This window comes from Cajanus cajan, chromosome 3 (genome assembly GCF_000230855.2).
Source record: "Cajanus cajan strain Asha chromosome 3, NIPB_CcT2T_4, whole genome shotgun sequence".
NCBI classification, from domain to species: domain Eukaryota; kingdom Viridiplantae; phylum Streptophyta; class Magnoliopsida; order Fabales; family Fabaceae; genus Cajanus; species Cajanus cajan.
Genome location: NC_138519.1, coordinates 11,335,791 through 11,350,529, shown reverse-complemented (window position 1 = coordinate 11,350,529; position 14,739 = coordinate 11,335,791). Strand labels below are relative to the sequence as shown.

General features: G+C 31.7%; 1 protein-coding gene across 1 annotated transcript; it reads right to left on the bottom strand.

Moving 5' to 3' along the window:
- Nucleotides 1-1,209: 1,209 nt before the first annotated feature.
- On the bottom strand, nucleotides 1,210-2,600 carry LOC109788599 (uncharacterized). The gene has a single exon (XM_020347368.3). It carries the CDS (start codon nucleotides 2,382-2,384, stop codon nucleotides 2,046-2,048), a length of 339 nt encoding a protein of 112 aa, XP_020202957.1. The 5' UTR covers nucleotides 2,385-2,600; the 3' UTR covers nucleotides 1,210-2,045.
- Nucleotides 2,601-14,739: the final 12,139 nt, after the last annotated feature.

Genomic DNA, 14,739 nt, shown 5'->3' with positions numbered 1-14,739 from the left:
TTTTCAACTAGAGACAACAAACTTGTATTTTCAACTAGAGACCTTCCCTTGACAGACTTGGAATTTGGAAACAGAAGAAAGGAAGAGCAACAAAATGAAAGCATATAGAAATCAAATATTTGCTGGCATGCAAAAATCTAACATTAAATGCAAGTAAACATTTTGAATATTTAATTCTGGCTAGCTCAAACTCGAGCAATGGAGAAACTGAACGTTGGTAGCACTCAATATATCCAAAAGATTCATCTAAGGAACACTGACAGTGCAGTATATTAAATCAATGGTCCTGTTTCACCAGAAGATCAAACTATTTATATTTTAGAGATTTTTTTAATAGTAAAAACAAATTTAGTTGGATAAGAAAGACTGCTAGAAGAAATTCAGGATAAGATCCTCAAGAAGAAATAAAATTAAAAACAAATGAAGAGTATTTCTCATGCCTCTACTTACCTGTCATGGAAATTCGTCTTCAAGAACCCCAAAACGAGGTCATAAAATCATCCTAATCTATAAATTCAAAGTTAACAAATCTTTATAGATGAACACAAGGAAATTTTGCAGCTCTAATGGTTGCGTAATTCAACTAGATATTATCATGTTTTGATTTCAGTTCGAAACCTCAAACATAACAATGGTTTGGACAAAAGCTTCATAAGACAAGCTTTTGTGATGTTGGGGACTTTACCAACTACATTCCAAATACACATTATAATAGAATAAGTACTTTGTATTCTGCTTGATGATTTAAATTGGTTGTTATTAACAAATCTCTCAAGGACGTTATCAAATTATGAAATTATATCAGAAAGAGATAACTTAATTTTCCTTGATATAAAAAAGGCATACTTTAAAGTTTAAAATCAAGGAATGGACTAAAGCACGTGCAAATTTGATCAATTTTCCCTATCTAAAATGATTGAAAAAATCAACATTGATTGACACAAATAATTTCGGTATATATCTCTTAACTAAGATATCTAGATTTTAAATCATGGCATTAAGTATGAACTATGAAGTAGATTATGTTAAGAGAAAAATCCTCACTTTGTGTATACTCACGGTCTCCAATTAGTCACTGTTTCCGATAGTGGATATTTCGTACTAATATCATGGTTAAAAAAAAAGAAAAGAAAAGTGAAAGAGAGTAAAAGGTGAAAGCTACTATCCTTTCTGAATCTCTAGGGTCAAACAAGGAAATGGAGTTCTAGATGCAATAAAAAGGCTTAACAAGGAACCTTCATAGAATAATACTATATTAGAGTTAACACACAACTTTGTCCACTGAATATACACAGGACATGTAGTTGACCCTCAACAGATTTTTGTACATCAATTTAGTCCAAAACTGCTATGCAATATCATCCCTTCAGGCCTTCACATAATTTTTGACCAATATTTTCAAGGTTGTGATGAACACTGCTATGTGATGGAATTAGCGCAGATTCTTTTATCAAATAATACAACACTGCAGAGCCATTATTTTTTCTCCTCATAAATTTCTATTCGTACGTAAAGGTTTTAAATAACAGTCTGCGATCACAATTGCGGCCACAACGTCCTGTTTTAGGCTCTCCATGACCACATCATTGTCGCAAGTGTAGCTGCATCGACCACAAAGCCACAACTGCGACCACAATTTAAAACCTTATGTAACTATCAACAATGATGTTTCTGATCTTTTGTAAACTGTTCTCAATAATTTTCATTGCTTTTGCTCTTCGGAGATTGTTGGCATTATCAGCACATCTTCAGCATCTTTGTGCAGCAGCGCACAAGTTAAACCACATTCTTCCAATGCCCTTTAGCTTCACAGGCATATTCAGCTATGATGTCTCACTCTCACCAAAATCACTCACACACAACATCAAGTAGCAGCACCACACACATATAGGGTCCAACATTCATTCAGCAACAAGACATAGCGAAATCATCCACACCCCCCAAATAACTTATTAAAACAATAAAAAAAGAATTTGTTCTAAATAATACACAAAAATTCAAGTTCCAATTTTTATTCAAAAATAAATGAAAAGCTTACACAAAAATCAAAACACTTGCAGCACAGGTCTCTTGCCAAGCCTTTTGATCTCCCTATCCATGTTGCCAGTGAGCATGAAGCCAAACATCTTGAGATCACACAAGAGGGACCAAAAGGGGTGTCTCAAAGTCTCAGGGAAATTCCTCTCAACAAACAAATGACTGTAGAAGGCACATCCATAGGCAGAGAAAGGGACAAGGAGCAAGAACCACCAGCTGAAGAGGAGAGAACAAAGGAAGAAGAGAATGCTGAAGAGTGTTCCCGCGAAGTGCCATCGCCTTGTGGAAACCTTGGAGTGATGGTTCATGTAAAAGGCCCAGAAATCTTCTAGGCTCCTGAAATTCATCGCTTTGAATTGAACCCAAAATTGTGAGGTTAATTTTAAGGTGAAAATCGTTTGTGGGTGCTGTTGAAATCGTGGATTGGGAATCAAGTTGGAATCTTGTTGTTGGTGTGAGGATACTGTGAATGTGAATTGTTTGTTGACCGAGACTTCGAAGTTGAAACTCGAAAGGTGAAGTGTTGTGTTCTGGTTGGTGTATGTCTTATGTTTGCTTTCAACTCATTTCTCTTCTTTATTTTTTCCCTTATAATCCGTTTATCAAGACAGTAATTAATGAATTGATAAATATCAATACACTAATTAATGAATTAATGAATATTTACTCCATTCCAACCTAACTGCAATTCAATTAAAAATTAAAAAATAATAAATATATCACTTTTCTATATCTTTTTATCCATAATTTTTATGTTTTAGATTTTTTTATTTTAATTTTTTGTTTACATGTTACAATTTTAAATAATATTAATTAATTTTTTCACGTATATTCTCATTTAATAATTGTTATTTTTATTCCATAATTATTCTAGCTAAAAATATTAAATAAAGATATTTTAAATTTAATATATTATATTAAATATTTTTTAAAGGGTGCGTAAAACTTTAAACACAAATTATGTATCCGAGGGAATATAATTTTACTAAAAAAGTCTTGCTAACCAGTGTGCTAAGCATTTTCCTTTTACTAAAACAACCTTCTACTTTCATTATTTTAATTGTGGTAGTGGAAGAATTTGAGAGGAAAAATATTAAAATAATAATTAATGGTACTTTAAAAATTATATTAATAATATTTAATTTTTTGACTTTTAATTTAATAATTTTATCATTTATTTTTTTAGAATATTTTTAGATTTAAATATATTTTTAAGTCCTATAAAATGTAAGTTTTGACTTTATTTTTTTATAAAATTTTATTGTTTTTGTTTTTTTTTATCTCTATAAAATTTAAAGTTATTATTTTTTATCCTTATAAGATAAGGAAATTAGTTTTGATCTTTATAAAATATATATATATATTTTTTTTTACTTTTATCCTTCTAAATTTTGAAATCACTAATTTTAGTCCTTAATGTTATTTTAAGATGAATAAATAACTTCTATTTTAAGTTTCTTAAAATTTTTTAGAAGTGTCCCTTGCTAATATAATACTACGTACATTAATAGATGTTATCTAAAATGGTCACTTGATTTTTTAATTTGTCATATAAGAAATTAATGAATGTCAAATAATAGTAGGACCAAAATAATACCTTTTCATTTTTTAGGATGAAATATATATATATATATATATATATATATATATATATATTATATAAAAATCAAAATCAAAACTCATTCATTAAAATACTGGAGGAAAAATTGCTAATGGTATTAAAAAAGTGCAAGGTATATAAAATGTGAATGAAAAAGTATATGATATATTATTTTCACTTCTGTTGATAATAGTTACCAAATTTCAAGGACTATAAACATTATACTGTAAGATATTATAAAATTAAAAAATATTTGATATTGGTAACAAGATGGATGTTTTTATCAAGTGAAATGCCACTTGACAAATTTAGGGTTTAGATTTACCATTTAGGATTTAGGATTTAAGGTAACTTTTATTCTTTTTCTTTGAATTTTTTTGTCACAATAATAAATAAATAAATATTAGCAATTAAGGTAAAATGATACTCCCTCTCATTTTCAATATAAAAAAATCATTCATACTAATTAAGTAATATTGTTTACATCATTTAATTTTTTTAATCTTACATATCTAAAAAAAATAACTTATTTTTTAAAGCTATCATTCCTTGAAACTTGATATTAAAAATAAAAAACATTAAAAATAAAATATTAATTAAATGAAAGAGCATTTTAATAATGACAATATTAAATAGATTAAGATTAGTTGAATTTTTTTTATATTTGAGACATTTCATTTATAAATTCTTAAATTTATTCATAATTTTTTGACTATAAATATATTAATTCTTGAAAATGTAAAATTTAATTTTTTCCTTTTAAGAATAAAAAATGTTAATTCAATGATCATAATATCAAAATGTTCGTGGGACTTAATAATTCTTAAAAATTAAAGAGGATTTTTAACATTTAAAAAAAATTACAAATGTTAATTCACAGAATAATGTGTCGAGTATTTATAAGTTAATATGATTAAAAATTTTAATTTTTAAGAATTAAAATAAATATTTTACATTATAAAAAAATTATATATAAATATTAAATTTTTCGTGATTGAAATTAAAAATTTACGTGATATTTTTATTTTTATGAATATATACCTTTTGTTTTACTCTCTTTCTATCTCTTTCTTTTTTTTGGAATAATTTTTGTAGTTTTTTTTTAATAATTTATTATAGATGTAAGTTCACCCTTTGTTATTATACGAAAAGCATTCTTTCAAGACCGTATCTAGAAATTTTGGAGCCTTAGGTAAAAATTAAGACAAGGGCCTATGTTAATGTATATAGTCTAATAATTTTTATGTTATTTTTCTAGCTTTTTGTGTTGCAAAATTATTTATTAAAGTTTTATAATCAAGTAATTCTAACATTTCACTCTCAATAGATAATATAGTTAACTCATTCAATTTATCTTATAGCATAGTTGATCTTAAATATGAGTTAATCAAATTTAATTTAAAAAAACTTTTTTTAGAAGTCGCAACAGTTACATGTAATATTAATAATATTCTATAAGCAATATATGTATTTGGAAAAGAAAATGATATTTTTATATAGTTCAATATTTTTAATGGTGTGTTAATTAATTTCATTTTTTAGAATTTCTTTCAATAATTTTAATTCTGAAAACAAATCAAGACCATCAATATCAGAATGGTCCTCAAAACTCAAAATCTTTTTAAGATTGATACAATATTTTTTCAATTCATCTTCCCCTAAAGTTTTAAATTTATTTGAATCAAATAAAAAACCAAATATGTTTTCATATTCTAAAAATTGTTCAAATCGACTCTCAATAGAAAAAATAGATTAATCTAATATATGCAAAAAATAATCAATGCGAAAAGAATCCTCAACAGAATGAGCTATCTCATCACCATCAATGTCATCAAAATATTTTCTTATGAATTTTACGTTTTTCATTGAACTTAGGCTCTATATCCATTTCAATAGTCATTTCTTTGGTGGATTCTAATGCAGATGCAAAACTATTTTCCCTATAATTTTTTAAATAAGTTATAAGACCTTTTAAGTGATATATAGTAACATTTATATGTATATCTTTAGACTGCATGATCTTATTTATATAATTAATTGCAAAAAGTATCATACCAAATATTCATTCCCAATAAAAATTTAAAATTCTCTATCTCATAAGTCGCTAAACACATGGCTTCACTCTTTATCTTAGGATCCTCACTAGTTTTCGATAATTGAACAAGTGCATCCCTTATTTTTGGTGCTTGAAACTTTATGACTTTAACACTTTCAATTTTACATTCCCATCTTGTTTGAGATAATGATTTAATTGAAAACTTAGATACATTTTCTTGCAAGATTTTGCACCATTTGGTAGAAAAAGCAAACAAAGAATAAATACGTTGCAAAACTCCAAAAAAAGAAACAACTCTAGTACATGAATTTGCCATATCACCTAGAACTAAATTCAAATTATGACAACTACAAGGAGTATAATATGCTCTAGGATTTATGTCCAACAATCTCTTTTGTACTCCTTGATTTTTACCTTTCATATTAGACCTGTTATCATACTATTACCCCCTAATATCATTAATATCAAGGTCATATTTTTTTAATACATGAGTAAGTTCCTCAAAAAGACCTTTTCCTATTGTGTCATTGACTTGTAAAAACTCTAAAAAATATTATTCTATTTTGATTGGACAACTCAAAGTATGAACACATCTCAAAATAAGAGTCGTTTGCTCTTGATGACTTGCATTTGGAGTACAATCAAGAATGATAGAAAAGTATTTTGCATCTTTAACTTTTTTAGTATAATATTTTTTATTTGAGAAGCTAACAATTCTATAAGTTCATTCTGTATAGTCTTACTCAAGTAATGATTATGAAGTTTATCATTCTTTATACACTTAACATGCTCTTGCATAACTGGATCAAATTTCGCTAACATCTCAATCAAACTCAAAAAGTTTCCATTGCCTTTTTGGTATATTTTTTCATTTGTCCCATGAAAGGCTAAATTATTTTTAGAAAAATGTTTAACTATGGCTATAATCCTTACCAAAACCTTCTCCCAATGTTCCTTCTCCTTATTAATTTGTTCTTAGATCTCCTTATCAATTGTATTTTTCTTTCTCAATCTTGCTTCTATATCAATCTATTTATCCATATTATTTACATGTTCATAACTTGTTTCATGACTCTTAAGCTTGGAACCAATATTTTTCCAATCTCTAGTACCTTCATTAACTAATTGATTAGTAACACAAGCACTACGTTTTGAAGAAAACAACTTACAACAAAAATAATACACTTTATCTAAATCCTTTGAATAAACTAGCCATCTTCGATCGTATTTTTCTTCATTTGACATTACTTTTTGGTAGTAAAATGAAGAAAAGTGTCTATTATTTTCTTCTTTTGGATACTTCATATTGTTATATCTAGTTGGACCATTTTCAACTATTAAATCTCTAAAGTTTTCATCAATATTTTCCTATTGTCCTGGATCATAAATATTTTTAAAAACTTCATAAATATTTAATGTACTATCTTCTTGACTAGGATCAAGACTATTGATATTGTTAAGATTTTCTACCTCTTGAATGTTTTCATTATCAATATTTTGCTCTACTATACTAATATTATTTTGGATTTCTAGTGGAGAATTTTCTGTCATATTTGTATTTGTTGAACTAGGTGTAACATCCTTTTTATGAACAATAACAAATTTATGAATAGCACCTTGTTGAGATTGAATTAATTTTTCAATTCTTCTATTTTTTTTCAACTTTTCAAAACCATATACATACTTTCTATTTGACATATTTTACTGATTGGCTAAAATAAAAATAACAAGAAAAATAATTTTTAAAATTAAAAGAAGATAACAATAAAACCTGGAAAGTGAAAAATTATATCCGTGAATGAAAATTTCTTTAAGCTATGGCTATGCACTGTTGTAGCTATGAGTACCCAAAATCGAAACTATAGTGACAATCACTTTGCTTGCACCTACAATGATAAATAATAAAAAAAAATGAGATCTAAAAATTGTAATTTGTAAATAAAAGTACTGTACTAAATTATTTTTCTCTTTGAAATAGTTTGGATTGTCATTTGAAAATAATGAATGCTTATGCCTTATTGTCTTGACCTTCCTAACAAAAGGGAAAGACAAACTAGGAGATGCATCATGCATTAATAATTAATTTACAATGTTTTAGAAGGGTTTGATCCTAACTTTTCAAAGACACATAGGAAATTATGGAAAGAAGAAATCTTGTCACGATGACAAACTTCAATTTCAATAAAGGAGAATATGTGGTACTGATCCCTGAAATGACCTATGACAAATTCACAATGCAATATCATGTAAGAAGTGCACTGCAATGGATTGTGTGACACCCTCTACCCCGTTATTAATATACAACAAATGTAACAATAAAATATTTCTTATCTTCTTTTTGGGTAAATAAAATCTTTCATAGTTGACAAATATTTCAAATATAACAAGGTAGAAGATTCACATATCATCACTGGTGACCCTAAGGCACACCTGGTTACATCACTGGTGACCCAAAGGTACACCTGGTTACATCACTGGTGACCCTAAGGTACACCTGGTTACAAGTTACATCACTGGTGACCCTAAGATACACCTTGTTAGCATGTTACATCACTGGTATGCGGCCTCAGCGGCACACCTGGAATAATATATGCATATGATGCATGTCATACCATCATAATCTCATTGACTCAATATTTAACTTTTTACATGATTTCATTTAGTACATCATGTCCTCATTTGTCATAGTCTCATAATCATAGTTTGTCTCAATAGTCAATTCTTAGGTCTCATGTCATTTGTCCATATTTCACATGGTCATGTCATCAATACTCCTCTTAAGGTCCGCATAGGTATTCACAGAGATCCAGAGAGCATTCTTATTCATATTAAAACTCATTTATTATTAACATTAATTTCATATTCATTTATTACTTTCAACAAAGAACAAGGTAGAGTAAATAGAAAATCAGACAGAACAACGGCACTTTCAACAAAAACAAAGTAGAATAAATAGAAAATCGGACAGAACAACGGCACCTTCAACAAAAAGCAAAGTAGAGTAAATAGAAATTTAGACAGAACAACGGCATCTCCAACAAAAAAGCAAAGTAGAGTAAATAGAAATTAAACAGAATAACGACAAAGGATTGGGGCCAATCCGACAAACAACTATCCAACAATTATCCCTACACCCCTGAGCGAGGTTCTCACTCCCCCCCTTACCTGGATAAGCGGAGCTGAACTTAGGCAGAGCCTCCTCCTCTGGATTCCCTCTTCCTTTCTCTCTCTCTTTCTTTCTCTTTCTTTCTCTCTCTCTCTCTCTCTCTTCTCTTTCTCTCTCTAAAATTTCACTTTCTTCCTCTGTATAAAAAATTTCACCCCCCTGCCCCTATTTATAGGCAATCTGACGCACCCGGAACGGCCCGTACTGATTTCGGAACGGCCCGTTCCGGATCCTTCAAATCTGGGCAAAATTTGTAACTGGAACGGCCCGTTCCAAAATCGAAACGGCCCGTTCCCAAAAAACCAGAACGGCCCGTTCTGAAATCAGAACGGCCCGTTCTCAATCTCAGAAGAACGGCCCGTTCTCCATACCGGAACGGCCCGTTCCAAGGCCGTTCTGGGACTACAAAAACCTCACATTTTCAACATTTGGAACGGCCCGTTCCACTTTTGGAACGGCCCGTTCCAGAACCCAAAATACCCCTATAACTTTATTAAAATTACGAAAATGCCATTAAAATAATAATAAAAATTTGGGTGTTACAATTCTCCCCTCCTTTTAGAAATTTCGTCCCCGAAATTTACCTGAAAACAGAAATGGATGAGCTTCTCGCATCTTGCTTTCTAATTCCCATGTAGCACTTTCTTCAATATTTCCTCCCCAAACGACCTTAACCAAAGGGATTTCCTTTCCTCTTAGTTGTTTCACTCTCTTGTCATCAATCCTTAGAGGAACCGTTTCATAAGTAAGATTATCCTTCAACTGAATGTTGTCAGACTCAATGATATGGGAAGGATCATGGACATACTTTCTGAGTTGGGAAACATGAAAGACACTATGGAGATTTGAAAGAGATGGAGGCAAAGCAATTTGATAGGCCACTTCACCGATTCTTTTAAGAATTTGATAAGGACCAATGAAACGTGGAGTAAGCTTACGAGATTTCAGTGCTCTGCCTACTCCTGTCCAAGGAGTGACTTTAAGGAATACATGATCACCTTCTTTAAACTTAAGGTTTTTTCTCCTCTTGTCATTATAACTCTTTTGCCTACTCTAGGTTGCTCTCATCTTCTCTTGGATCATCTTAACCTGTTCAGTAGTTTGTTGAACTATCTCAGGTCCTAACATGACATTCTCTCCAGGTTCTACCCAACATAAAGGTGTTCTACATCTCCTACCATACAGAGCCTCATATGGTGCCATCCCAATACTAGAATGGTAGCTATTATTGTAGGTAAATTCTATCAAAGGTAGGAAACTATCCCAACTACCCCCACGTTCTAAGATGCAAGCCCTCAACAAGTCTTCCAAAGATTGTATGGTTCTCTCAGTTTGGCCATCTGTTTGGGGATGGTAAGCTGAACTCAATCTAAGCTTAGTGCCTAAAGCCTTATGCAAACTCTCCCAAAATCTAGAGGTGAACCTAGGATCTCTATCAGACACAATACTAGTAGGAACTCCATGCAACCTCACGATCTCACTGATGTACAACTTGGTTAACCTCTCCAAAGAGTACCTAATATTAATGGGAATAAAATGGGCAGACTTAGTCAATCTATCCACAATGACCCATACAGCATCCAAGTTCTTCACAGTCTTAGGTAACCCAACTACAAAATCCATAGAGATGCTATCCCACTTCCACACAGGCACATCTAAAGGTTGCATCAAACCTGAAGGTTTTTGGTGTTCTACCTTAGCTTTCTGACATACTAAGCAAGCATACACAAATTTCTCCACTTCCCTCTTCATCTTAGGCCACCAAAACATCTTCTTAAGGTCTTGGTACATCTTAGTGGCTCCTGGATGGATACTAAGGATACTCTTATGACCTTCTTCCAGGATTGCTCTCTTAAGTTCTGGCACACTAGGAATGCACAACCTATCCTTAAATCTTAAAACTCCATCCACTCCAATTCTAAACTCACTTTTCACAGCTTGATTCAACTTCTCTACCCGACTCAATAAGAAAGGATCCATCTTCTGACCTTCTCTAATCTCATCTATCAAGCTATTAGTCACTCTCAAAGCTCCCAACTTAATACTCTTAGAGGTCAACTCACACCCTAAGCTCATATCCCTAAATTCCTCAATCAATTGCAATTCCTTAATCATCAAGGAAGACATTCTCAAAGATTTTCTACTCAAAGCATCAGCTACAACATTAGCCTTGCCAGGGTGATAATTTAATTGAAAGTCATAATCCTTAAGAAACTCTAACCATCTCCTCTGCCTCATATTCAATTCCTTTTGGTCAAACAAGTACTTAAGGCTTTTATGGTCACTAAAAACCTCAAATCTAGACCCAAACAAGTAATGTCTCCACAACTTGAGCACAAAAACTATTGCAGCTAACTCAAGGTCATGGGTAGGATAGTTTTGCTCATGAATTTTAAGTTGTCTTGAAGCATAGGCTACTACCTTACCCTCCTGCATAAGCACTCCTCCTAAACCCAATTTAGAAGCATCACAAAATACCTCAAAAGTCTTACTAGGATCAGGTAATACTAACACAGGAGCACTAGTTAATCTCCTCTTAAGTTCTTGAAAACTTTCCTCACACTTAGAATCCCACACAAAAGGTTGGTCTTTCTTCGTCAGCTTAGTCAAAGGAAGAGCTAGCCTAGAGAAATTCTCTATAAACCTTCTGTAATAACCAGCTAGTCCTAGAAAACTCCTAATCTCAAATACTGATTTAGGTGTTCTCCACTCTAACACAGCTTCTACCTTAGCAGAATCTACAGCTATTCCACCCTTGGATATCACATGTCCTAGAAAGTTCACACTATCCAACCAAAATTCACATTTTGACAATTTTGCATACAACTGCCTCTCCTTAAGGGTTTGAAGAACGATCCTAAGGTGCTCAACATGCTCCTCCCTAGTCTTGGAATACACTAGGATATCATCTATGAAGACCACTACAAATCTATCCAAGTAAGGGTGAAAGATCCTATTCATGTAGTCCATAAAAACACCAGGTGCATTAGTCACACCAAAAGGCATAACTAAATACTCATAGTGCCCACAGCGGGTTCTAAAGGCAGTCTTAGGAACATCCTCAGCTCTCACTCTAATCTGATGGTATCCTGACCTTAAATCTATCTTACTGAACACACAAGCTCCAACTAGTTGATCCATAAGGTCATCTATCCTAGGCAAAGGATACTTATTCTTAATGGTCACTTTATTCAGTTGCTTATAGTCTTCGCACAATGACGAGAGGTTGTCGAAGCCTCTATCAAACACAAATGTAAAATGAGTTTAAACTTGTAGCACAGTAGTGCCCCAAAGTCGTCTCTCGAGGATCAAAGGAAATTCTTTTTATTATATTAGCAGTTTTTGGAAAAAAAAAAGGGGGGGGTTTGGAGTTTGATATAATTTTTAGAACAAGAAGTTGAATAATAAACTTAGATGATAAAAACTTCAACTTGTGGATTTTCGTTCTTTGGATTTATCCTTGGTTCAAAATCTCAATCTCAAATAATAATTAAATTCTTGCATTTAAGTTCAATTAGTTAAGCACCAACAAAACTTAAATAGATTCTTTCCAAAGTTCAAGCGAACATTATTTGAGTCCATTAGGTTAGGATCAAGCGTCCAAATTTAATCCCTATTTGGTCTCTAAGTCCAAGAATCCAACAAGCCATCCATTGGAGAATTTAATTAATCAATTCTTGCTTGTCCCAAAGTTAACCAATCAAGCGTCAATTAATTTAGGAGATTCTTCAAATGTTTAAGCAAACATGATTCGAGTTAACAAGGTTAGAATTATTCATTCACATTTAATCCCTAGTTAAACTCTAAGTCCTTGAATCGACAAGCAATTAATGAGTCAATCAATTAATTCCATGAATGTTCCTTTGTCTTTCTCAAAATTAATGTAAACAAGCGTCACATAATTCTTGGTCTTGCATTCCTTCTTAAGTCCAATGTAAGTAAGCATCACATGGGTCTTAGTTCAAGGAGTTAATGAGAACATCTTATGTAATGAATTTAAGTGATCAATTCAAATTCAATTATATAAGCATAAACAAGATAGAAAGATAAAGGTAAATTCAATTATTAAGAGTTGAGCATAGAATCTTCTTCAAACCTCAAAATCCATTAGAACTTATTACCACAAGCTGAATTAGAAACTTAGTTATCCATGAAATTAAAAGACATTATAACATTAAATAACAAGAAAGACTAAGAAGAAATTGAGAAGAAGAAGAAGAAAGGGAGGTAGAAGAACACCCAAGAGTAACTTATTTGAAGGTGTTTGGGACATCTTGCAATGGAGAAATGAAGGCCTATTTATAGCCTTCATACAACACAAAAAAATTGTAAAATAATGGGGAAAAGAGTAGACAAAACGAAATGGGAGAGTTGGTGGGATGAGTTGGTGTTGTTGGTGGGATGAGTTGGATTCCATTTCCGCACCGATTTTTGACCACCGAATTGGACCTTCTAGATGGACGAATTTGCCAACGGCGCCTTCTGCCAAGTTTTAGGTCTTTGTCTCAGCTTTCCAGGGCCACCAAGTTTGCTCCATTTGGATCACCACAGCCCAAGTTATGGCCTGAAAACCGAGACATGTTCATCAGCCCAAAAACAGCAAAATTTAGAATAATAATTCCCAACTATCCAATTAGGCCCAACAACACACATATCTATCTAAATCCTATAATTAGCCATGGATGGAATGTAAAATAGCTAAATTAAAGGAAAAGATACATATCAAATCATGATTTATCAAATACCCCCACACTTAGCTTTTTGCACTCCTGGGCAAAATCATGAAAGCAAAGTAGAGAACAATTCCAAAGATAGAAAGAAATATAGACATCAATACACACAAGAAAACAAACAGATTTACGCAATCCTCAATGAATCCTGGGAAAAGAAAAGGAGTAGACAATATCCAACACAAAAAGAGTCAGAGAAACTAGACACTTATGGAAATTATCCAAGCATTTCAAGGCATGTCAAGATAATTAATCAGCTCAAGAGGTGAATCAAAAGCAATAGAACCTCACAAGATGCACTATATTACTGTATCTCTCAAATGTCCAGGCAACTGTATACTCTCAAAGCACTCATGAAAAACAAGCAACAGATAGATTTGGCAAGCCTCTAAAATCAATGCCCAATAAACATGCACAAAAGGATCATAAGGTCTTTTCAGGGTTGTAATGTGGTCAAGGACAAGGTGGGATAAAATTTAGGATAAGTAGCTATAAACCAGAGGAACTATAGGAGCAATGGGGAATAAGTATGAAATAAGCATAAGAGCAAACCCAAAAATTGCTAATACACCTCCAACACCAATTATTTTCCTTTTCCTCAAAACAACTAATTTTTTTTTTTTTTTTTTTTGTGTTTTGTTTTGTTTTTTTTTTTTTTGTTTTTTGTTTTTTTTGTTGTTGTTTTTTTTTTTTTTGTCACACATCATGAAACACTAAGACATATACAACAGGAAGAATTAACTAGCCAAAATTTAATAACCAATGATACATCCCTTACTTATTCAAGAATTTATTCCCAAAACTATTCCAAAGCTCCAAAATTCCCTAAGGTTAAGGTGATCTTGGTTTTTCACTTAAGGCTTGTAATGAGCTTCAAATAAAGAAGGGTAAATAGGCTTAGCAGGGGTTATCAAAGGAGTTAATTCAAGGTAGGCTTATTTGGCTATAGGCTTATAGGAACAAAAATGCCTTAATCATATCCAAACATGCATGTGAATCAAGAAGTATCAAATAGAGTCAAGACAAGGCAACTGTGCAAGCAATCAAGAGGCATATCACACAAGAAAGAATAGAGAATGGCTTAATTCCTCACACAGGGTATATCTGTCACCTTCAATTCAACCTCTCAAACCTCATAATCAACTTTACA

Excerpts from the sequence above, each read along its gene's own strand:
- LOC109788599 (XM_020347368.3), bottom strand. The coding sequence starts at position 2,384 with ATGAATTTCAGGAGCCTAGAAGATTTCTGGGCCTTTTACATGAACCAT.